Source organism: Drosophila eugracilis, unplaced genomic scaffold (assembly GCF_018153835.1).
Source record: "Drosophila eugracilis isolate 14026-0451.02 unplaced genomic scaffold, ASM1815383v1 contig_2155, whole genome shotgun sequence".
Lineage (NCBI taxonomy): Eukaryota > Metazoa > Arthropoda > Insecta > Diptera > Drosophilidae > Drosophila > Drosophila eugracilis.
Window position 1 is genome coordinate 848,040 of NW_024573039.1, and position 25,297 is coordinate 873,336.

General features: G+C 46.3%; 2 protein-coding genes across 2 annotated transcripts; both read left to right on the forward strand.

Annotated features, from left to right (window-relative positions):
* The first annotated feature begins 26 nt into the window (after positions 1 to 26).
* LOC108110121 (aminopeptidase N) lies at positions 27 to 3,524 on the forward strand. The gene is made up of 6 exons (XM_017219027.2): positions 27 to 622; positions 679 to 958; positions 1,038 to 1,430; positions 1,492 to 2,211; positions 2,471 to 2,961; positions 3,015 to 3,524. Exons 1-6 carry the CDS (start codon positions 27 to 29, stop codon positions 3,268 to 3,270), a joined length of 2,736 nt encoding a protein of 911 aa, XP_017074516.1. The 3' UTR covers positions 3,271 to 3,524.
* A 2,895-nt stretch (positions 3,525 to 6,419) lies between these two features.
* On the forward strand, positions 6,420 to 24,494 carry LOC108110130. The gene is made up of 9 exons (XM_017219036.2): positions 6,420 to 6,650; positions 7,340 to 7,965; positions 8,089 to 9,931; positions 16,139 to 17,796; positions 17,959 to 18,315; positions 19,997 to 20,144; positions 20,207 to 22,301; positions 22,409 to 23,229; positions 23,310 to 24,494. The coding sequence occupies exons 2-9, from the start codon at positions 7,854 to 7,856 to the stop codon at positions 24,364 to 24,366; spliced, it is 8,091 nt and encodes a 2,696-aa protein (XP_017074525.1). The 5' UTR covers positions 6,420 to 6,650; positions 7,340 to 7,853; the 3' UTR covers positions 24,367 to 24,494.
* Positions 24,495 to 25,297: the final 803 nt, after the last annotated feature.

The window sequence follows — 25,297 nt, forward strand, 5'->3', positions numbered from 1 at the left end:
TATTAGGCCACAGCCAACCGTCAATAATGATGAGGTTGCACTGGTACTTGGTTGTTGTTGTCTTGCACCTGTGCTTTCTAGTCAACTCGCTGGCCGAAGATCCGGACATGCTTCCCCAGCTCTACAACCTCAGTCTGCAAACCGAAGTAGACGACGAGAATCTAATTGGAACCATATATGGCGGGGTCACCATTGAGTTGCGTGTATTGCGCGAGACTCGCACCATCACTCTCAGCTCAAAGGGTGTAAGAGTGAGCCCAAAAGTGTTGCTAATACGCAAAGCTACCGGCGGCCGTGTTACGGTGCGCAAACTTTTTGAGGAAATCCGTCTACAGCAATTTGGCATCATCTTCAACAGCTTACTCTGGCTGGGCGAGGAGTATACGCTGACCCTTCAGTTCACTGCCCGGATGTCCCGCATCAGTGGATACTTTTTGGGCGCCTATATCGATGCTAGCCGTCTTCCACAATGGGTAGCGGCCTCTCAAATGGCACCCGATCTGGGCAATACCGTATTTCCCTGCTTCGAAGACCCAAACCTTCTCAGCATCTTTATCCTCACTTTGGCCCATCCAAAAAACACCAAGGTTGTGAGCAACATGCTGCCTAGCCTGACATCAGAGTGAATATAACCTGCATAGTTTGTATTTTTAACGACGACTTTAAACAATTTTTTAGCCATGATGAAGATGATTACATGTGGACCAGCTTTCTACCGACTCTGCCGATGTCTGTCCGAAAACTGATCTTCTCCATCAATCAGTTCATTCAGTTACCGTCCCCGCCTTCGCCGAAAACTCCAATACTGATGAGCTGGATGCGTCCGAAAGTTGCTGATCAGGGGGAATACGCCATTAAAACAGCGCCAAAGATTATCGAATACTTTGTGAATCTGACATTAAAGCCGCACCCTTCGATTAAGGTTGACCAGCTCGTCCTTCCGGATACCGCTTATGAGGTAAGGATTTCAATCTCCACATAGCAATGACACTTTGGTAACTAGTTCACATTTACTTCCACTTTTATGTTGATCTAAGAGCCATGAGCATTTGGAATTGGTGAGTTACCCGGAGCGATTGTTCCTCTACAGCAAGGGGGTCTCCTCATTAAGGGCCAAGCAAAATGTAGCCAGTCGCTTGGCTCATGAGTTCGCCCACCACTGGTTCTCAGTGCTAGAGAACCCGGCTCTCTTTTGGTTGCACTATGGTTTCTCTGACTATCTAGCCTGTTTCGCCATGGACGAAGTGACGCCCCAATGGCGGCTCCAGGAACACTCTATGATACGACAGTCATGCGTCGTTTTGGACGAGGATTCCAGGGCGAGTGTTCAGCCCGTAAGCCTTGCCCAGGGCTCCCAGTCAACTGACATCCAAGCCCACCGCAAGACAGCCCTGATATTTCGCATGCTGCACTCCCTCATTGGGACACAGGTATTCTCAAGACAAGATACCCATTAAGTTAATATGATATATTTTATATGTATTTATCCAGGTGTTTGTCACCGCGATGCGATTGTATTTGCAACTCTCCCCGAAGGGATCTACGAACCAGACTTTTCTGTGGAAAATATTCCAGGAGGAGTCAGACCGCCAGATGAGCCTACGTCAGGACATTGAGGTTAGCCAGTTAATGGACTCATGGACAATGCAGCCGGGCTATCCGCTGGTCACGGTGGAGCGCAACTATACGACCAACCAAGTAACTGTCACCCAGCAGCGATATCTGCGCAATTCGATCGGGAAAAATGGAACGAAGACAGTAAAACGCCGTCAATGCTGGTGGGTGCCACTGACCTTCACCTCAGCGGGTCGACGTAATTTTGTTTCGACACTGCCCAGCGAATGGCTCACCTGCCAGAGCCAGCAGATCGCTAATCCACTAGTCCTTGCCGATGTGGCACCTCCCGGCGAATGGGTGGTCTTTAATATCCGGTTGACGACGCCCTGCCGCATAAACTACGATGATCGCAACTGGCAGTTAATTGAACAGGCTATAGCCGGAAAAGCTCTAGATGAGCGCTTCACCCGGGCCCAGCTGATTGACGATGTCCTCAATCTGGCCGCCACAGGAGATGTCACTTACGACTTGGCATTTAGCTATTTGCGACACATGAGCAACGAAGACGATTTCATCGTTTGGGAAGCGGCAGCCAGAAGTTTGGAGTGGCTATACCGCACCCTGCACAAAACCGCCATATTCTCCCTTGTCAAGGTGAGGCCTTGGTGAAATAATACCCAGAAAGACCAGGCTAGGACTTGGCAGTTACATTGTGAATGAATTCCAAAGCCCTTTTTAGAAAAAAAGCTCGGCGATGGTGATGAAGAGATAAATCTGGACTAATATGTTATGTAGGTGGAGCCAATGGGCAAGCTTTGAAAACTTTTAGAAGCTGAGCTTTTAAGGACATTTCCACAATGAACTAACTAAAAAACCGTTTGAATCCTTAATCCTTTATGTATATCTTTTGCAGACCTTCGTGGGAGAAATACTGCAGCCCAAATTCAATGAGCTATTCATTACAAAAAACCCTGAATCTGCCAACAAAGCAAATTTAAAGAGGATTATCCTGCATCTGTCCTGCCTATCTGATCTGAGTTCCTGTGCAGATCTGGCTCTAAAGGAGTTCAGTGCCCTGTCCCTAAGTAACAATCCCATTCCGGTTGATCAACGCGAGACCATCTATTGTACAGCCATCCGATTTGGAACGGAGGCAGATTGGACGCTGCTAAGAAAACTGTACAAACGCTCGAATGTGGTCGAGGAGCGAAGGATAATTCTTAGTGCTCTGTCGTGTAGCCGTGAAACCTGGGCACTGAGAAAAATGCTCGCTTTGGCCTTCGGCAGTCGTTACTTGCCCAAGGACGATATCCGGCTGATCTTTACTGCAGTGGCGCAGAATCCTGTTGGCAATGAGTTGGCCAAAAGATACCTAATGGACAGAATCAAGATTATTATAAAATTGTAAGTCAATTTGAAATTATAAAACCTTAATTATAAAAGTTCCTTTCTTTTAGATATGAAAACAGCACCGATGAGCTGGCACAGTTATTGATCGTTTTAATGGACGAGATCATGACGGTGGCACAGCTCGACTTAATACGAAGATTTATAAAGAAAGACCTAAAGAATCTGCCTGGCATCGAGCCGGCCTCTCGACGCATCCTGGAAATAGGACAGGATAACATTATCTGGCATAATAAGCTCTACCCTGCTGTGGTAGCTAGCATCTGCAACATTACCGGATCCATAGAGCCGCAGTGCATCCACTAAGAGGGATTTGAAACCTGATGAGAAACCTGAAGATGATCCTTTTTTTTATTTAACTATAATCTAAACCAAAGTCTACCTATCTTACCTCCTCATTTTCATATTTCTTTGATCTATTGCAAAAATAATTAAATATTTTTAAAAATATTTTGGTTTAGCCATGTAGTAAATGATTTCTTGTTTGTTTAAACCCAAGTTACCTTGGCAAACTAAAATGTCCATCATTTTATTAAATGGTCACACTATAAAATCATAAACTTTTTGAATTATTTTTCTTTTGGCTAGGTATTTGATAGAAATAAATCTGCTTTAGTCTATAAGTAAAAAGATATAATTTAAAGTTTCAGTAGACTATCATTAAACTATGATCAAATATTTTTTTTGATTTTTTAAAAATATTTTTGTGATTTCAAAAACTCAACGAGTGGCGAGATTTGCCTAACGAGTTTCACATTCACGTTATATTGAGAAAGGTAGCACAATACGCAGGTCCAAAGCTTCTTGTTCTCTCCAGCAGGCAGTCGCTGAAAGAGCAACAGTAGCACACCTGTAAGTGGCAAATTTTTAATATTTCATATAAATTAATAAATTTGTTATACAATTATTACAATAATAATGAGCAGAAAGTTATATTTTTTAGAGAGATCAATGTTGATATGATCATTAAGAAAACTTCCACGAATTAAAAAATATATTTATGTTTTAGAAATCATCAAATTTACCCAGCAAAGTTACGAAAAAAGGAAAAGACATATAAACCAACATTTAACATTTTTTAAAATTAAATGGTATATATAAATTTTATATAGAAATCACTTATAATTAATTATGGTATGACTCTGGACATAATAAACCTGTAATTTTCAAAGTTTTCAAATCAAAAATCTGTGTTATTAAGATTTCACTGTATTTTGCTTTACCGTATCCCTGAAATTGTTGTTTTTACACTCCAGCCCTGCTTCTGACACCGTGACGTCACAATCGCAAACTTTGTTTGTCCATCCGTTGCTCACACACTCGCACTCGTACACACTCACACACACAAACAAGGACAAAGAAGGAGGACAGGCACACAAGGAATTTCAACCCCCAGCGAGAAGAATAACAACAACCCAGCACGGAAAAAATCGCTGCATACGTTGAGGCTGAGCGTGTCCGTTTTGCGGCGGGATGGGTGATGATGGTTTATAGTTGGTAGTGGGGGAAAACGGGGTGAAAAAGGGGGACGCAGAGCAACGAGAAAAAGCAGAGCAGGCGCAAGGAGAGCGAAATAGAGAGCCGGGAAGAGCGTTGAAGGATATTTGAGAGCGACGCAGGCGCCTGGATGCCAAAACAGCGACGCTGGCAGAGACAGCGACATCGACGTCACCGCCAGCAGAACCACCACCCGCACGGGCAAGGAATCAAGGACCTGCATCCATCCAAACAGCCCACCCAACCACCACCCCCTGCTGCCTGGTGGCACCGAAACACAACAAACCGTAAACCATTGGCGCTGGCAGCGACGTTAGCGTCGGCGTTCGCGACTGTTGGAATGACAGGATGTTGGCTGCAGACTCAGCGGGGTGCGATTGTGGGTGGCCCCGCACGAGAGGGGGGGATTGCGGGGTGCGACTGCTTCGCAGCAGCCTTACCACCACATAAACAAAAATTCGATTTATGACCACTGTGGGAGTGGCACGGGCGGGCGGGCTTCGCATGGATTTTTGGGGGTGGCGCCAATTCGCTCTGCTCCTGCCAGTCGCTCCTGAGTCCTGTCACACTTTGAGAAATATCTGTGGTTTAATAATAGGTAATATATATATATAAATATATGTAAATTATAAAAAGTAGCTTTTTAAATTTTCGAATTCGTAGACTGTAAAAAATGAAAACTAAAAAGTTTTCCAATCTTTTGAGAGCTTTCGAATAAACTAACTAAAGTATATTTTTAAGTTTTCTTCTTTGAAGAAATATTAGAAAAACAACTGATGATGGATTATCGATTAATAGAACTAACAATTTTCTCTCAGTGAGCTAGCTGTGACGGCCGTCGTGGCACTAACGACAACGATAACACCGACAGGGACTCGCGGGGAGTCTGAGGGGCGGCATACGTGCCTATCTGAGTGCCAGTGTACGACTGTGTGTATGATAGAGGGCGGGGCAGGGCGGCAAACAGGACAAGAGAGAACGGGTGCGAGGCTGAGAACGGAACTTGGCGCAGATGTCGATGTGTAGCAATGGCAGCAGCAAAAGTCATACACTGATCCAATTTAAATTCAATATCTTTGATTAAAAAATTAATAAAAATAAAAATTATAACATTATTTTACGAAAATAAATAAGTTTAAAAATAAAGGTCTAAAGACTAAGGATAAATACTATAATGGCTAGAGATTTTTTTCAACAACTAAGTCACATACTAAATAGTCTTTCTCCGAAGATTTCTGGATATCAGGTCGAAGGAGTTACCTGTTACTTGAAAACGCCGCACAGTAAAATAAAGTTATTCGAATATGGATCCCTGATAACTGGATTATCAGATCATTCGATCAATAGTTCCAATTTTATGATAATTTTTTTAATAATACTTTAAACTTTAAGCTGCCAAAAACAGAATCGGATAACTTAACTTGAACCAAAACTGTTTTTGCCAGTGCAGTCGCGACTAGTATCCACCAGCAGAGTCCTGGTTGTTGTTGCCATTGCTGCTGTCGTCGTCATCTCAATTCGCGAGTCCACACATACATGCAAACAAGGACTGGCAGGGACACCCGCATACACGTATACACAGACGCACACCGAGAAGGAATCGCGACATCAAAAACAGCGACAGGACACGACGCCGACGTCGCGACTTCAGCGAGCTTTTTCGACTGCGAAATAGAGAGAGAGAGAGAGAGAGAGAGCGCACAAGCGATACAGAGAGAGAGCGAGGGAGAAAGGCTCTCCGTAATCCAAAAGTTTGAGTGTATGCGTGTATGTGGGGTGGTGTTGTGGTGAGGGGGAGGTGGGGGCCTTTGGCGGCTTCGCAGGACTTTTTCGCAACGGAGAGCGCAAGAGGAAGTGGCGCTGTCGGCGTCGCCGTCTCTGCCAGCGCCGCTGCCTTCAGTTGCGACTGCGGCGAGGACATACACATAAATAAAAAGTCCTTCATTCCGTCGCGACCAGCGAGTAACGGCATATGAGCGCTCGCAGAGAAATCGCTAATCACGAACGGCGGACGACAAAAACCCAAGAAGAACAGGCAGAGAAGAAAAAAAGAATAGCATGGAATATCAATATATATTGCCAAAAGCAGCAGTTAAATAATTATTAAAGTGCCAGACCGCTAAAAAGAGTGCTAAGTTTTTTTTTTTGACAAGTTATTTTCAAGTGAAAAGCCGTGGAAAACTGTGTGTGTAAGAAAGGCAAGCATCAGCAGCAGGGAAGCTCAAGGAGCTAAAGAAGAAGGCGAGGCGTCTAGCTGGACCCCTCACGCCTCAAACCGCCCCCTCTCCCCAAAAACCACCCACTCCCAACCCCCTTTTTTCCCCACAAGGCGAAAACCGCCACCGCCTCGCGCTCTCTCTCTCTCTCTTTCTTTCACTCTCTTGCCCCCTCTCTTTTTATTCCTTTCGTTGGGTGTCACACCAATACACTCACTCACACACACACCCTTGTCCTCCAAAAAAAAAAGCGAAATAGTAACGAAATTATCGAAACAGCGAACACAACAATAACAACAAAATATCTCAGCAGCCTGAAAGTCGCTGGCAAAAAAAAAACCGAAAGGAAGCTGAAAAATGTTTAAGTCTGTTATTTTTTTTTGTTCATTTTTTTTACCGTAAGTGCTTGGTGAATAAAGTCTTGGAAAAATTTGCAACCTTATGTTCTGTGTGTGTGTGTGTGTGTGTGTGGAAGGATACTGTGAGCAGCAGTCATCATAACAAGCTCACTTGACCACAAAAACCAAACCACAAGCCAAGGATGTGCCACAAATAAAAAAGCAACAAAACACACAAGCTTAGCAGAGTCTAAAATAGACGAACAAGTGACAGGATCCCCGTTGATTAACCGATATATTCTAAATTATACAAATAAATTACAGCTATCAGTCTAAACTAGAATAAAAACAAAAGAAAACATAGTTCGGAAAGTAAACATTCCCATCGAAATACATGAAAAAACATACAAAAAACGAAATAAAATAATACAAAAAAAGGGGGAAAAAAATCCTCGTGGTAGCGTTGCCACCCGGTGAAAAAGAAGGGAGCTTCACGCCAGCGAGTGGCTTTCGGCGAACGGGATTTTTTTTTTACTGCCATTTCGCGTTTCTCCACCGTCTCAGTAGCAGTCGCCGTCAGCGTAGGCGTCGACAGCGACAGCAGCAGTGGCGGCGCTGCTTGTAGATATTCCGTTTTTTCTTTACCCCGCTAACGGATCGTTTTATATTTCCCGAAAAACAACATCAAATATCTATCGGAAAAAAACAGAGAAACCTGCTGTATAAAACCGACGAACAACATCTATAGAAAAGCAATGCAACAACAACAACAACAAGCACAGCATCAACAGCAACAAAAAGTGTAGTGGGTCGCACGCGCGACTTGTGTGTGTGAATAATGAAGAAGAAGCAGAAACAACAACAGCAGCAGCAGCAGAGGCAGAGCAAGGCGCCATCTGAAGCGGAATCGGAGACAGATCGCCCCGGCAGCAACAACAACAACCATTCGCGTCGCAGCAGCGCTAGCAACAACAATAAATAGCAAAAACTGAGCAGCGTTCGGCAAAGCGCAGCAACAGCAACAAAAGCAACACTAAAACTAACAGCAGCAGCAAAACCAATTGCAACTGCAGCAGTAACAACAACAACAACAGCAACATCCAAACGGCGACAAGCGGTCAACAGCAGCAACAGCAAACGCTGCAGTCGCAGTCGCAGCAGCAGCAGCAGCTGCAGTAGCAGCAGCAGCAGCAGCAACGCTAGCGTCGGCAGCGACGCCAGCAGCATGTCCAAAACAAGCAGCGGGAATCCGAGTGCAGCAGCAACACAAGCAGCAGCAGCAGCCGCTGCAGCAGCAGCAGCAGCAAGTGCAACAAATGCCGCCAATGCCGCCGATTTCAGTGCGTTCGACTTTAACGATAGTTCCGATAATTCCGACACGCCCCTGGTGCCACGCCCACCCTTCCTGAGTCGCGCCGCTGCAGCGGCCGCAGCAGCAGCGGCAGCGGCAGCCCTTAGCATTAGCAACAACAGCAACAATTCGGCGGGTTCAGCGGGACAAATGCCGCACAGCACTAGCAGCAGCAATAACAACATTAGCAGCAGCACCAACAACAACAATGGGGCAAATGCCGCCAACAGCAACGCCAACAACAACAGCAACAACTATGGCCGCAGCAGCAGTCGCAGCAGCAACAGCTCACAAAGCAGCCTGGACGAAGAGGAGGATGACGAGGAGGACGAAGAGGATGAGGAGGAGCACGAGGTGTCGCAGCAGCAACAGCAGCAACAACAACAGCAGCAGCAGCAACAGCAACAGCAGCAACTAGCGGCAGAGCAGCAGCAGCGGGCAGCAGCAGCGGCGGCCGTAGTGGCAGCGGCGGTCAGTGCGCTGCACAATGGCAACAAGCAGCAGCACTACAATAACAATAATAACAACAATAACGGCAACAGCAAGTCTCGAGATCGCGACGATCACCTGCAGGCACAACAACAATCGCAAGATGATGAGGATGAGGAGGACGACTATGATGAGGATGAGGAAGATGAGGAGGAGGAGCAGCAGCATCGTCACCAGCAACAGCAGCAGCAGCAGCAACAGGGTAATGGGCATGACCTTACGCCCACGGACCTGCGGCATGTGCTGCCGCCTAGCAATCACGATCAGCAACAGCAACACGCACAACAGCAGCAGCAACATCAGCAACATCAGCAACAGCAGCAACAGGAGTCGACTGTCTATGATGACGAGGGCGAGGATGAAGAAGAGGATGACGAAGATGAAGACGAGGTGGCCAGCAGTCACCTAGACAGTCGCGCCACCCTATCCTCCGCTCACCTGAACAGTGCTGCTGCCGCCGAGAGCAGCGGTCTGCATATGAGCGCCGTAGCAGCGGCGGCAGCTGCAGCGGCTGCTGCGGCAGCAGCCGCCTCAGCGGCCAAACTCAATGCCCAGCTAGAGCAGCAGAATGCCAATGCCTTGGACATGGCTAGTGGCAGTAATGCCACGCCCATTGCACAGCCACCGCCCAGTAGTTTATTGGGCGGCAACAGCAACACCAGCTTCTCTACCAATAACAACAGCAACCATGCCCTAAGCTCCACGCACGGTAGCTTGGGGGCGGGTGGTCAGGGAACAAATTGTAGTAATGATCTGTTGGCCGCCGGTGGCGGTAATTCCCGAGGCGGTTCGTCTCTGAGCCTGGGCATGAACCCCTCCAGTGCCGCTATGCAGCAACAGCAACAGCAGCAGCAGCAACAACAGCAGCAACATGGCAGTGGGGGAAGTGGCGGGAGCAGTGCGGCCAGCGAAAGGCGAAAGTACCGCCATCAGAACTACAGTAAGAACATCTACATTGGCACTAAGAACGCCGAGAAATGGGAGCACATGCGCACCCGGCTGCAGTTCAAAAACGACGTGGAGTTCGTTGCCTACCTTTTGAACTTGGCGGATAACGACACGGATCGGCTGAATAAGTGAGTAGACTTTTGAGATATTGCTGTTGATTCTTAGATAATATTTTTAACTGAAAATTAAGTTAACCAAACACTAGGGAGGGGGTTAAAAAATCAAACCTTTTTATACATTTATAAAGAAGAAAGTCAAAGAAAAAGTATTCGCAATTTGGTATACCGAACTTTCATTTTAAGTCAAGGCTATAGATTAACAAAACGTAGATTCCGAATGGCTTAGTAATACTAAACCTAATAAGTATTACTAACCACAAAACTAAAGCTAAAAATAGTCTTTAATCACATTCTTATATTTAATAACCATTTAACATTATTTAATAACAATACAAAGTGAATTTATCACTGTTTTCCTTTATTATTTTCCCTTTCATTGCGGTTTTGTTAACACTTCAAATTGGTTGGCAAACAAAGGTCCATGCAACAGGTATTTAGATGTTTGTTTAGTGACCGTCAACACATTTATAAAAGTTTTGCCCTGTGACCTATATTAGCTGTTTACAATGGCTATAAAGTTTAGTAGCAGAAAGTAAATGGCATTGAACATTCCTTCCCTTTTTTTTATTGACTGCAATTAGTTTTGCTGCACTTTTACGACGATAATTCACTTTTTATCGCATTGATTTTACAGAAAATCTATAAAAAACTAGAACAATGAAGAAAAAATTGTATACTTATTATCAAATTATTGATAATTGTCATGTCTTATCTCTATTTGTATCTCTAAGATAAAGGTGGGCATGAGATTGAGTTTGATTTTGGAAGATTTTTTAATGGTGGTCAGGGAAAACCTTTTCAAATTTCAAGATTCTAAAAGAAGAAGGTAAAGTTTCTCCATTTCAATATATTAACATTAAATATATAAAGTAAAAGTTCAACTTTTTATGAACTTATCAATTTAAAATGAAATTATATAATACAAATGTGTTAAATCATCAGATTTCTCAGACTAAATGCCTCAGAAAATTCTGCTATAAGTTTCCCTGCTACAAGCCACAAAGAAAAGTAGAAATCTACCATAAAAGAATGAATGATATCTTCGTATAAAAAGTAAATAGCTGATATCTAAATGTCGGGTATGCGTCTATAGCTTTTTTTCGTTGTTTTTATTTGGCTCTGTTAATTAACCTGCTCCCAAAGGAGGAGACAAAAGAGTGGAATCGGCTGGAAGTGAGAGATATGGCAACGCTTCGCTGGCCATCATTGTTGATAGTTGTTCGCAGATATGAACTCACACACATACAGAAAGCTTTTTGGGCACCTCACACACATACACAAACACATACATTGAGAGAAAAGGAACGAAGGAGTGAGAGAATGGTGGGAAATCCCCTTTTTGGCGTTTGCTGCTAGCTCAAGTGGCACAGGAGGCGACGGGAAGATGAAGTAGAAGCTCGATGGGGAGCGGTACAAAAGCGATCCATGTAAAAGCGATTCATGCCCGAATGCATCCTAGCCGCCACACCATTCCACCATCCTACTACAACAACAACAATACCACCCCATCACCACCATCGTCATCATCATCATCATCATCATCATCATCATCATCATCAACCCCTTTTTTGGCCGCGTGATACAAAGGCACAAATGCGGTACTCATGCGGTTGCATGCAACGGAGCTTTCATGTTGCTGCCGCCTCTGTATTCCGTATATTCCGCATATTCCGTACTTTACGTAGTCGGAACCGTAGTCGGAACCGTAGCCCGCTGTGCTCGACTCGTAGTCGCTGCCGCCATGTCAGCGGAAGCGGAAAAAGCAACACACTCACACGCGCATACAGGCGCAAACTCAAGCAACATGGTCGGGGATGTGCTTGTTGTTGTTGTTGTTGTTGTTGTTGCTGTTTCTGCTGCCTGCATTTGCATGCCATGTTGCCAATCGCCCACTTACACACACACACCTACACCGGCAAAAAAAATATGTGGGCTATACAAAGGCAATCATTTGAGAACAATGCCGCTTTGTTCGGCAATCAGGAACTTGATGATCGGCATTGTCCTGATTTTCGCTTTCAGAAAAGTTTGACAAATTCTCAGATAAGACTTTTGACCTAAGTTTATTATTATGACGCCTTATCAGCTTATCATTTTTATGATTAATATTAATATTGTAAAGTAAAAGAAAAACCTAGAGATGGGCATGGTTTGGATTCATGTATAAAAAACTGTTTAACGGATTAAGTACTATGAAAAAACAGCAAACTAGGAATGAAATCATCTCATTATATATATTATAATGCCATATATCAATCCATAATTCTTATTTTTCGTTCAGTGTAGAAGACAGAGAAAGAGGAAGAGGGATATTCGCGCATACACATGTGCCTGGAAGGTTCCTTCGTATCCTTGCAACGTGAATGCGTCGCGAATTTTCTTCCCTTGCCCCACATTGCCACACCCCTGTGCTCTAGCCTCCTACCCTTTAACGTCAACCGGCCCCCTCTGCCACGGCTCGCACTTTTTGTTGTTGTTGCTGCTGTTGCATTGCAGTCGAGCGCGCCATTTGGCGCTTTGAATATGGGCACGGTTATCCCCGCCGCCCCTCTCTCTTTCTCTCTCTCTCTCTCTTATTTCCCCCACTCTCCTTGTTGGCCAAATGCAAAATGCCAATGCAGAAATGTCTGAATCTCAGTTGTGTTTCTCCTGCCGCCTTTTTATCGGCCTCTTCCTTTGGCATACGAAACGAATGCCACAAGGAGGACGCCGTTGGCAGGCTAACACACATTGTCACACACACACACACACACACACATATACTCGTAGATTGGAGTCCTTTTGGGCCAGGAGCCTCGATTCGATCATTAAAGAACACGTTGCAGCGCATGTGAGACCCACCGCTGGGGTATCCAGTGTCTACCGATTACCAATTTCGTTCGTTTGTCGCCAAAGAAGAAGAGCAAGATTCCTGGCCAACTGTCGCTGAAAATAGAAAAACTAAGAAATATGGAAAAATGAAATTTAAGAAATATAATCAATGGAAAATATGCATTTAGTTTTGTCATGTAGTTATTAACATCTAACTAGAAATGACTAACTAAAAGTAATCAAGGGATATGGCAACTGAGATCTACTGATCATCTGATATAGTTTTTTAGCAATGAGATAATATATGAAGAATATGAATTTATTTACAGAATATTTGAAGGTTTTTAAGGGAAATATTCTTCTTTCTGTATTCTCTCAATATGCCAGTTTAAGCTGAAAACTTAAAAGTTAAGAAAGTTACTAAAAGTTTTTCAAGGAACTTCTTTTCGTTCTAAACTCTTAATGGCAAATATCAAAGTAAATACCAATTCACCTTTTATAATTCTTACAATTTTAGTAATAAAATAAATGTTTATATAGGATGGCCTGCGGTAGAGTGACGTTTTCAAAACGCTATAAAAATATCAATAGTTCCCAATTCGAGCGTAAACTTAACCATTTCGTAAACCTTAAACCTTCTACAAAATATCTGCCACATTGACAATGACATTCGAAATGTCAAAGTCAAAATTATGGATAGTTCAAAAAGCAAACGCTATATGGGCTGGATATTCATGTTGATAGGAAATCATTTTGTTTTCTAAAACGATTTTTAAATCCCAATTAATATAGTTACTTATTTTATTGAAGTTTTTCAAAATATTATCAACAACAATAGAGGGTTTATAAAGGAGCTTTTATATTAAATTTTCTATATAAATCAGCATTTAATACCTGTATATATATTTTCATATATCTATCATATCATATCATATCACATATCTATCTTAAGAACAAACCTTTCCCATTTTTAAGAAACATTTAGGGAAACTGCAGTCCAAAAGTTATGCCTTTTTTTAAAAATATATCCAAATTTCAAAAAATATAATACTTTAAAGGACTTTGGCAGTAAACAGATAAGAAATATAAAAAAGTAAAAAGGAAATTCAATGAAATAGTCAATTGTGATATTAAAAACGATCATATAGAAATATAGCCAAACTAAGAATTTGCTAGTCACAGAACCTTGTATCGGCATTCGCAAACTCGTAGGCATTCGCCTACTAATCAGCAGCTTCTTTTTCTCGCCTCTCCTTGTGCCAGTGCGATTTCCCACAGCCCCATCGCACACAAACCCACACACACACACACACACGCACACCATACTCGCACACAATAGATAACAATCCCACCCTCCAACCTTGAGCCCACCCACCACCAGTGCCACCCCTATCATACCACAGTTTCCTTCGTTGCCTTTTGCCAATTCGCATTTCGTATACGCCATGTCGCCAATTTCTGCGAATTTTCACCAAAAAGCACAAAATTGTTGTGCGATTGTCTTTGTGAGTGAATGTATGCGTGTGTGTGTGTGTTTGTGGATATGTCTGTGTGTGTGTTTTTTTGTATTTGTGTATCTCTATGTGTGAGCCTCGTTTGTGTCGCTGACTGTGTGCTTAATGCGCCAACGAGCACCGCACACGAAACAGAATCCCAAAACTCTCCCAGCCTCAAACCCCCCAAAAACCCCACTGAGCTAAGCCACCCAGTAGCAACAGCAACAGAAGCAGTTCCACCCAACCGCCCACTAACCAACCACCCCCCGCTGGGCCCTCAAGCAGCACATTAATGGTAGAGACACTCGCATTCACCAGAATAGGAATCCAAGAACGGGGAAACCCCATCGTCAGAGGATGGAACTGGAACCAGGAATATGCTCGCTCTCTGCGGTCAAAGAAGTGCGATGGTAGATTGGGTGGGTTTTGGGTTGGGTTGGATTGGAGGAGCGCAGGCAAGTGGGTGGAAGGTTGAGACAAAGTGGAGCAGGGTAAGTGGATACCAAGGGGATGGCAGGATGGCTAGATGGCTGGATGGCTGGATGGCAGGATAGAACGATGGCTGCTGTATGGAATGGTATCGTTTGCTGTTGCCGCTGTTTTCGATATTGTTGTTATGGTTCTAAGGTGGAGGATTTAATGAACGATAACACAGAGAAGGAGACGGAAAGGGAGACAGCGATACAAAAAGGGGGTGACGGCAAAAGTGGGGGAAACTGATGGAAAAAAGAAACCATGTGGCATGTTCAGCATCTAGAGTTCGACGCCGACAACGTATCGTTGATGAATTTCCTTCACATGAATTCAAACGGGCCAAACTCAAAGGTTCCTGGCTAGCGGCAATGTAATTGCATTGCCCCAACTTGCAGGTGTCCATGGGGCAGGTTGATCCTGGGAACGGGTAAAGCTACAAATGCAAGAGGAGCTGAAGGAGGGTTAGCCATTCGCTTCGATTTCCGCTGTTTCGAGCAATCAGTCCTGTGAAATTACCAACCAACAACTAGTTGCTGAGCGAGGGATATGAAAACCGGTTTTGGAAAATCGCTAACGAGCTGGGAAAATGAGGGAAATGAGGCGGAAAAAGTTTCAAAACTCTTTTTTGGTATTGTACTGAACTTTAACTTAAGAAATATCAAATAAGGAATCTCAAAGATGATATTGTTAGGTCCCTCCCAGGGTATCTAGTTCTTCACACCTCCTTTCATTATTCTGGCAGCAGTCCAGACTTTTCCTATGGCGATTCCGCCGAATCCTCCATCCACTGTTTGACCCCTCGGGCGGCACGCGAAGCAGCCAGCAAAGCATAAGCAAAATTAATTAAACGCAAAGGCGACAACAGCAAGGACAGTGTGCGATGGAGAAAAGAAAAAAGGAGTGGAGGAGAATAGCAGGACAAGCTCTGGTCCTGGCAGGAGGAGGAACCAGAAATAAATAAATTTCATCGACCCAATTTCAGGGACCCCGCCAAACTATCATAGCCAATATCTTAGTCTCTAGGAAATAGTTTCAAATTTAAGGTGTATATACTTTTTTTTGGATTGATCAGTTATAGAAGGCTATGTACTTACGTTTGATTACGAAGCTGACAAGGTTGCCAAGCCGCGCAGTAACGGTCCTATTTGAATTAAAAGTTTATTTGAAATTAGAAATAAGTCTGGCAACATTGAAGTTGCTTAACACTACTTACCAGTGTTAAGGGTGGCAGCGCTTAAGTGTTTTGATTTGAGAAAAACGGTAAAAACGGTATTAAAGAGCGGCAAACTTACAGTTCTTGGTTTTAAGGATTGATCAGATTCAGAATGTGGTTATTTTATAAAGAAGTGCATGTTTATTTCCTACAAAAGAGAAACGTTAAAAGATCATAAGTATCAATCCACTTACTCCCCTTGTTTTTATCACTTACTTTCAGCCTGCCACCGCCCTCTCCTGCGCACACGCCCACCAAAGGATTCGATGGCAACTTCAAGCTGGAACCGAATCTCAGCGCCAAGGACTTTGCCGCACCTCCCGAATCCTCGATCAATGGCAATGGCAGCGGAAATGGCAATACGAGCGGAAACGGAAATGGCGACTCTGCCTCGGGCGCCTCAATGCCGATGGTCACGCCCACACCGCCGCAGCGCAAGCGCTACAAAAAGCGAGTGCAATTCACCTCAGAGGCGTTGAATGGATTTGCAGGCAAGGGCAAGGGATCGGCGGGAGGAGCAGCCTCAGCAGGAGCTGGTTTCACCTACGCGAAATCCAAGAAACAAGAGGCCAAGGCGGCAACGGCAGCCCTTAAGGCCGGAGCAGCAGCAGCAGCGGCAGCTGCGGCGGCCGCATCATCTGCTTTGCCCGAGGTTCTTGACTGTCGCATCGCCGAGAAGATTAAAAGCGAACTGGAGGCCAATAGCAAGGAGTCCCTGCCAAATGCCTTGTGCCTCAAGAAAGCAGCTGCAGCAGCGGCGGCTGCGGCGGCAGCTGCAGCAGCAGCAGCCGTTAACGGCAGCGAGGAGGAGGACGAAGATGAGGATCAGCCGCCGCATCCTCATCTTCTGCCAGTTCTCCCACCATCAGATGCCGTCGATGGGATTACCACCAGCAATGGCCAAGCGGGCAACTTCCATGTGCGCTCCAAGTCACAGGGCTCCAAGAAATCTCAGGCGGCCAAAGCGGCGGCGGCGGCAGCGGCAGCAGCAGCAGCGGCAGCGGCGGCCATGATGCCGCCTAACTCCTACGACGAGCACGACGACGAACCTGGATCAGGGATGCCCGGTAATGAAGAAGATGATGAAGAAGACGAGGAATTGGACGAGGAGGCTCTGGCCCGCGAAATGAAGATGGAGCAGAACTTCGTGGAAGAGGAGGACGAGCACGACATAGCCTTCCGGTCGCACCAGTCCTGCCGCGAATGTTCCATTGCCCACGATCACAAGCTGTGCCCGCTGAGGAATGCCTGCGGGAATGTGACGGATGCCGTGGATCTGGGCGAGTGGATAGAGCGCCGCAATCTAGAGGCACTGGCCAAGCTGAAGGCCGATGCCCAACGGCAAGCAAAGCGGGCCAGCGGTCGTCAACGGCATGAAGACGACGACATGGAGGATATGGAGGACATGGATATGGACATGGATGAGTCCTCACAGCTATCGGAACTCGAAACTAAGCCACTAATAACCTTCGCTGAGGCCTCTGTTCCCGCGGAATTCGAGCTGCACAACGTGGAACCGAATGTGACCGGTGTGTTTGCCCGCACCGAGGTGAGAGCCTTTACCAAGCTCGGTCCGCTCATTGGCCAGCCAGTGCAGACGGGCGAGGTGCGCGAGGGCAGCGACATGAAATGGATCTTCGAGATGTGCGAGGCCGGGGCGGACAAATCGTATTTGCTCTGCTGCGACAATCCCAATGCCTCCAACTGGCTAAGATTCGTTCGACCGGCTCCTAGCTACGAGGATCGCAATGTCAACTTGGTGTCTATCGATCGGCAGGCGTACTTCGTCAGCTGTCGCGACTTGCGTAATGGAATGGAGCTGCTCTACTGGAGCGATGACTGCAACACCATGTGGCGCAAAAAGCACACCGAAAAGACGAGTGAGTAGATGGGTGGGGACAGGGTGTTTTTTAGATTGTTTTTTTAAATGATTTAAGAATTTTAGTGTCAGGGTTAGTAACCCGAAGAAACATAAGACCTTCTAGAATATCCTCACCTTCAAGACCCAAAAATCTAACACACTTTCTTTTCCACCCTCTCAGACTGCGGCGGCTGCAACTTGAAGTTCGAGCACCCCCTGTACTACCGCACCCACTGCTCCGTCTTCCACGATCCCTCGATGAGCCTGACCATTCGCAAGTATCACTGCAAGGTTTGTGGCGAACCAGTGCTGGGCAAGGATAACATCATGAAGCATGCGGCAGAGAAGCACGACGGCAAGGGTGCATACCAGTGCCAATTCTGCAGCAAATTCTTCCTGAGGCTCAACTACCTGGAGATGCATCGCACCTATGGCTGTGCTTCGAATCCAAATCGATCGCGACCCGTTTGCGATTTTTGCGGACGGAAATTCTGCCAGCCGCAGAAGCTGAAAGCGCATATAAAGCGCATGCACAGCGGTAAGTTGCCAGCGCTTGGCTAGCAGGATCCCAAAAAAAACTAGACCGTAACTGTGATCGTACACCCTTGCGTATGCGTAACCCGTAATATAACGTAGCCGCATCGTAGGCCAACTGACTGCCATATCGTATGTCGTAAGCTCGTGTATAGTATGTCGTAAACATTGTATAGCATATATAGTATATATTTAGCATATAGCCATCGTATGTCGTATGTATAGCGGCGCACGTCGTCCCAACTGCTTTTGCATAAATTAAAACTTATTTTTATATGATTGTATGAACAACGATTCAAGGTTACAGTTTCCACAAGATTTTATTTGATTATAAAATATAAGTACTCTTAAAGCTAAGATTTTTATTTTGCTATATACAGAAGTGCACTTATTTGTGATATTTCAAAGCAAAGCACTTTTGTTTCTCATTTAAATGTAGCATCAATCTAACTTTCAGTTTTCATTTTAATGTTTTATATACTATAATTTATAGTTAATCTTTTTGGTTTTTCCTAACTTGTTTTGTGACCACTGTGACCTTGAATCGCTAATATCAAAACACCCACAAAAATAATAGATATACACAATAATGTCTTATGAACTAATAACGTAAAGAGTCGCTTAGCTGTAAACCTAGACGTACTAATTAAGCTAAAACACCTCAAGTCACCACCACAGCAATACCCACGATATATATATCTATCATATATATGTAACACTAAAAGCATCTGCGATCGCTCATCTTTTTTAGTTGCCTAACTTTTTGGTTGTACACCGCCTAAATTGGTTTATATGTATATTTTGATGATCCTTTTCTTGGTTTTTTTGGACTTTATGTTCAGTTTGTATATGCTATTATTCATTATGGAAATATCGTATAACAATCACACTCTTAGATAAGCACTGAAGTGACTGGAAATTGTTTGCTTGTTAGAAAGTAAAAATTAGAAAATATGTTTCATCGAAGATAGGATGAATATTTAAAGAAAGTTATATAGAAGAGAACGAAAAGCTTTGAGTAAGAATTCTTTATATAATCACACAAAAAAATAACTTATTAAATTGGACATTTTTTTTAAAGTTTTTTACATTTTAAAGAGTTGAAAATTTATCTTTTAAAACAATATTTCATGACTTAGTTGTACTTTACTTTGATTAACAAATATTTCAAGAATTTTAAAGACATCGCTCAGAAAAGAATTAGCCCAAAAACCAGTTAACAAGAAATTTAGCCTTAAAAGATAGCAGTCCTTCAGTCCACTAGCCGAGAACGTAGCCTGCATTGTGTAACCGCTTTTAGTGAATGATTTGCCTTTGTTCGTGTTTAGTTTTATTTTAAGGATCACTGGTTTCATAGAGTCTGTCTCTAAGCCCAATACCTTATGATTGCTAACCCTATCTAAACCTACCTAACCCCACCTAACCCCATCCTGGAAACCGATGATCCTCTAATTTGTGCCTTATGTGATTCGGCTTTTGTTTTATGTTTGTTGTTTGTTCGTTGGTTGGTTGGTTCGTTCGTTCGTTCGTTCGTTGTTGGGTTGGTTTTCTGGTTATGGATTATCACTAAGTTCTTCTTTCAAAATCACCACAATCCGAAATTTCATTTTCTTCATACAATTTCATTTTAGATATGGCTGAAGTTTTACGAGATTTTCAGTGTAAATTATGTTCAAAACTTCTAGGATCGCGAGCGGCACTGCAGCGCCACTCGAAGGAGGTGCACAGCCGCAACTCAACGGTGGTGAGCTGTCCGCGGTGCCAGAAACTCTTCCAGAACCGCAGCAATCTCAAGATCCATATGCTGACCCATTCGGGCGTCAGGCCTTTCAAGTGGGTGTACACAAAAATTACTAGAAAGGATTATTATTAACCTATGGTATTTCCACTTCTAGATGTGCCGAGCCGGAGTGCAATGCAGCCTTCACCACCAAGCAGTGCCTGCAGTTCCATTACAAGAAGGTGCACAACTATACCCAGGAGCAGATGCCGAAGATCGAGAGGAGCGTGGCCTACACTTTCGATGCCTACTCGGGCGGCATGAAGGTGGACTTTTTGGGTAAGCAGACGGCGACGGCTCCGCCGGCTACAGCGGCACCGGCGCAGGCCCAGCCACGCCCTAATGCGGCCGTCGTCTCCCCCTCCTCGTTCACAGAGCAAGCACCGCGTCGACGGCGCAAGAGCCTCGAAGACCAGAGCTCCATGCTCAGCGGATCGCTGCAGAGCGACGCCGAGTTCAGCGATGACAACCTGTTCGAGGCGATCAAGAAGAGCGGCAAGTCCATCAAGGACCTCTGTCGCAACGAACCGAATCTCTCGCTGCTCAGCTCCAAGATCTCCAGCATCTTTGGTGACAAGGTGCCGTCTGCCTCAGCTTCCCTTTCCGCTTCCGTTTCGGCTGCCGCCTCCTCGGGCGGTCGCAAACGGAAGCGCAAGAAGGAGCCCAGTGCGGCGGCCCAACAGCAGCATCATCATCATCAACAGCAGCAGCAACACCAACAGCAGCAGCAACACCAGCAACATCAGCAGCAGCACGCCCAGCAGCTGCAACACCAACAGCTGCAGCAGCAACACGCCCAGCAGCAACATCAGCAGCAGCATCATCATCACCAGCAACACCAGCAGCTGCATCATGATCCCCAGCAACAGCATCCGCAGTACCATCCCCACCAGCTGCATCCCCATTCTCTGCCCCACCAGCAGCAACAGCAACAGCAGCAACAACAACAGCAGCAGCAGCAGTTGCACGGCGATCCCGACGACGAGGACGTGGAGAATGCCAGGCTAGAGCAGGTGCGTCGTAAGCAGAACGCCCAGCTGAGCCTCGTTGAATCCTTCCTCACCACCACCGCCCAGCGGTTAAGTGCCCAGCAGCAGGTGCAACAAGTGGTGGCAGCGGCTGCAGCGGTTTCGGCCATGGCCGGAGCTGGTGACGATCCCGCCAAGCTCGGTCATATGATGGGCCACATGGGCGTGGGTGTGGGCGTGGGCATGGATGAGGAGGAAGACGACGACGAGGACGATGACGATGGTGGCGGCGGCGGAGGCGGTGGTGGAGGTGGCTCGGCTGTCCAACACCATCCGCATGTTCACGCCCACCAGGCGCATCACTCACACGTCCATGCGCACGCCCACCCGCACCACGCCCACTCGCATTCGCACGCCCACCCGCACCAGCATCCCGCCGCCCAGGGGGCGGGTCAGCAGGACTACCGCCATGCGGTCGCCATGAACGCTGCTCTCGGCCAGAATCTGGTGGTTAGCAAGGGCAGCAAGAAGTGGATCCAAGAAGTCCAGGATTCTAACGATGTCGGCGGTGAAGGAGCTGGCGGTGGCGGAGGTGGTGGTCCGGGCGACAGTGGTGGCGGTGTTGGTGCCTGCGGTCAGCTGGCCGGTGGTTCCGGTCCAGGCGGCGATCTGGGCTTCGCTGTGCCACCCAGCGCCGTCGATGAGCATAGCAAACTGCTTGGTCAGAACCGTGACTTCCTTGCCCGCTTGATGAGCAGCGCCAGTGCCAGCCACGCCCATGCTCATGCCCATGCCCACGCTCATGCCCACCAGCCGCACCAGCACAGCGTCCACAGTCGCGAAGAGGACGAGAACAGCTCCTTCCTGGACGTCGTCGAATCGAACAACAATGCTGCCGCCGCCGCCGCTGCTGCAGCTGCGGCCATGTCGCACTATGGAGGCGGTACAGGCGGCGGGGGCGGTGGCAGTGGTAGTGGAGGCGGCGGCAGTGGTGGACAAACGCCAACGGGTCCTGCGACAGGCGGCACAGTCGCCGGTGGTGACGAGCCCCAGATGCAGATGAACTCGCTCGCCCACTCACAGTCCTTCATGAGCTCCTTCTACAACAATGCCAATGCTCGTGTGGGCGGAGTGGGCGGCGGTGTGGGCGTGGGTGGCGGCTCCTCGTCGGCCAGCATGCTCGTGGAGGCGGCCCTCAACTCCGTTGGCAATATGATTGACAGCGAGAGCAACGACCTCAAGGTAAGTGTACTCCAGGTGGGTCTAATCAGAAATCTTTACCAGGGAATCATTGGAAGCTCCAATTAACCATGATAAACCTTATTTAACTTTTTTATATTATTCCACAGGTTCCCACCGACAACCACATAAACAGCGACAGTCCAATGAGTGCTCACGTCGATCCCGAATCGCAGCGTTTCGGAGCGGGCAGCACTGGCGGCGCTGGAGGAGGCGGCGGCGGTGGAGGCGGAAGCAGTGGAGGATCTTCTGGCGGAGCAAACGGAACTGGCATCGGCGGGGCAATGGACAACCTGGAGAACGAGCTGAAGATGATGAAGAATTTGGGCAGTTTTCCAATGCAGATTCCACCACTGCCTATGTTCCAGGGGGCATGTAATATATCGCCAAGCGCCTCAACTCCAACGAATCCGCAGAGTAACCAGAACCAGAATGACGTGGATGTGGATGCGGGCAGTACACCACGTCCACAGCATCCGGATTCGGATGGCTTCTCCTCGTCGCATCACCGAACACCGCCATCGCCGCCACCGATCTCGCCGGGTCGAGATTACGGCGGAATGTTTGGCGCTGGCAACGGAGGAGGAGGTCCTGGATCTAATAGCACACCGGCGGGCAGCTCTAGCGGTGGCGGCGGTGGAGGCGGTGGTGCCGGCGGAGGTGGGGCCAACAGTATGTCTGCCTCATCACCACTTCCTGCTCTCCAGCCGCAGAGGAGGAACGCGTCAAGCGTGGGCAGCACCTATCCCGAGCATGAACTCATCTCGCCCGCCTCCTCGCCGAGCATACCGCGCTACAACTTCAACGGGGACATGATGCGCCACAAGCGAGCGGTCCAGGAACAGGAACACCAGGAGCGCCAGCGGCAGAACATCTCGCGACACAATCAGATGTCCAGCGATGAGGAGAACAGCATTATGCCCCAGAACAGGTGATGATTCGAACATCCAAGAATTTGGCCAAAAACCTAGACTAATCTTTTTTTTTCCTATTCCCCTTCTTTTGCAGCAGCGCTGGCCAGGACATGCGCATGAAGTTCCCGCAGTCGCAGATTGATCTGATGTACTCCAAGTACGAGAGCATGGCCAGCAATTTGAAGTACAACAGCCAGGATTTGGACTCGCCGGCGGAGTATCGACAGGCAGGTGGCGGTAACGGTGGCAATGCGGCGGCCAGTGCAGCAGCGGCGGCAGCAGCAGCAGCCAGTGCCGCCAATGACCTATCCGATCTCCAAGGCCTTGACATGAGCTCCAGATCGAATGCGGCGAGCAGTAATTACCACCACAACTTCCAGTTGCCGAGCAGTCGGTACCATCATCACATCTACGACATCCTCTCCGATCGCGAGCAGCAGAGTCAACAGGCTCAGCAGGCTGGTGGGTCGGTGGTGGGTGGTGGTGGTGCCGGTGCCGCCTCAGTGGTGCACCAGCAGGAGCACGGTCATGGCCAGCACCATGCGATGCAGCAGCATCAACAGTCGGCGGCTGCCATGCATAACATGCTAAGCGAGCAGCTAGGCGAGCAGGAGCATGACCAGACCACTTCGGTGGATCTTAGCCGGACGGCCAACTATGTGGTTTCGTCACCACCTCAACTGCCCTACAACCATCCCACGCACCACGACATGCTACGCATGGCCTCGCTGGATCTTACGCCCAACACGGCCAACATGGCGGTGGGAAACAATCGTTCCTTCCTCTCCTCGCAGATGCAGCATCAGAGTCGCGAGAGCTTGGAGCACCATCGTCTGTTGTCGACGGTGGAGCAGCATCGCATCCTGGCCGCCTCAAATGCCGCAGATCAGCACCGCCTGCTAGTGGATCCCACGGCTCATCTGTTGATGGAGCAAAACAACCGCCTGCTGGGCACAGCGGATCAATCCCGGCTCCTTGGTGAATCAGCGGCTGCTGCAGCCCAAAATCGTCATATGGCTAGAAGTTTCGGGGCCTATCACCAGGTGGCGTCTAGCAATTACCATCCGGGCGTTAGGCCACCACCTGTCCTGCCATCTGCCAATCACCATGCCTCCAATCCGTCAAACTATCATCCCTTCCCCGCCTACTACTAAACGATAGGGGGCGGAGTATGTAATTGGCCGGGATAAAGTGCACTTTTTGGGGGTTTCCAAGTGAAGGACATCATCCTGAACCGCTTAGTTTAATTTTAAAATTTAGTACCTTTCGGTCACCATTCAGTTGAGGCAAATTCCAAAGAATTTTTACTTGAAAGTTTTTATAAATTAGAAATATTAATGTTTTTAGGTTTTAGTTTAGTTTGAGGATATTTTCCAAAATTTTAATTTTAACTTTAAAACCTTTTATGAAAATTCCTAACTAAAAAAGCTCAAACTTCAATTTCATTTCTTTGGCAAACTGCACTCCAACTTATGTTCCAAAACTTCTTTCTAGTCAAAAGAGCATTTGTGTTTCAAAGAGTTTCTCAAACCTCTGAAAGTAAACTAAAATTTCGAATTTGAATTTCGAAATGTGTGCCAATACGTCTAAGTGTAAATTTTGATTTGCTTCTCTGACATTCGGCGGCTTGTTAGCCGACTTTGTATTTGTACACAATAATATAAAATATGTATAGTTGTATAGGAAGCATAATTATAATAAATATATATAAATATATATATATATATATATATACGAAAAAAACCAGAAATGAATGCAACAAAAAACCATAAAAAAAGAAGACAAAAAAAAACCTAAGCCTGATGAGAACATTTTTTTAAACGCAAATTCGCCGCTGAGTTTGGATAGAAAAGAAAACGAAACAAACGAAAAAAAAAAAAGTACATAAATGATATAGGAAACGATGTTGATAATAATATTTTTACACCAAGTGAAAATAAATGCATATAAACGAGTACAAAGTGTTAGAAGAGGACGGAAACTCCAGAATCCCAAAAAATTCGGCTTTTCTTAAATGTAAAACCAAAGCAAACCGATTCAGATTTTCCCAACCCACTTCCAAGACTCAGCGATTCAAAAACAAAA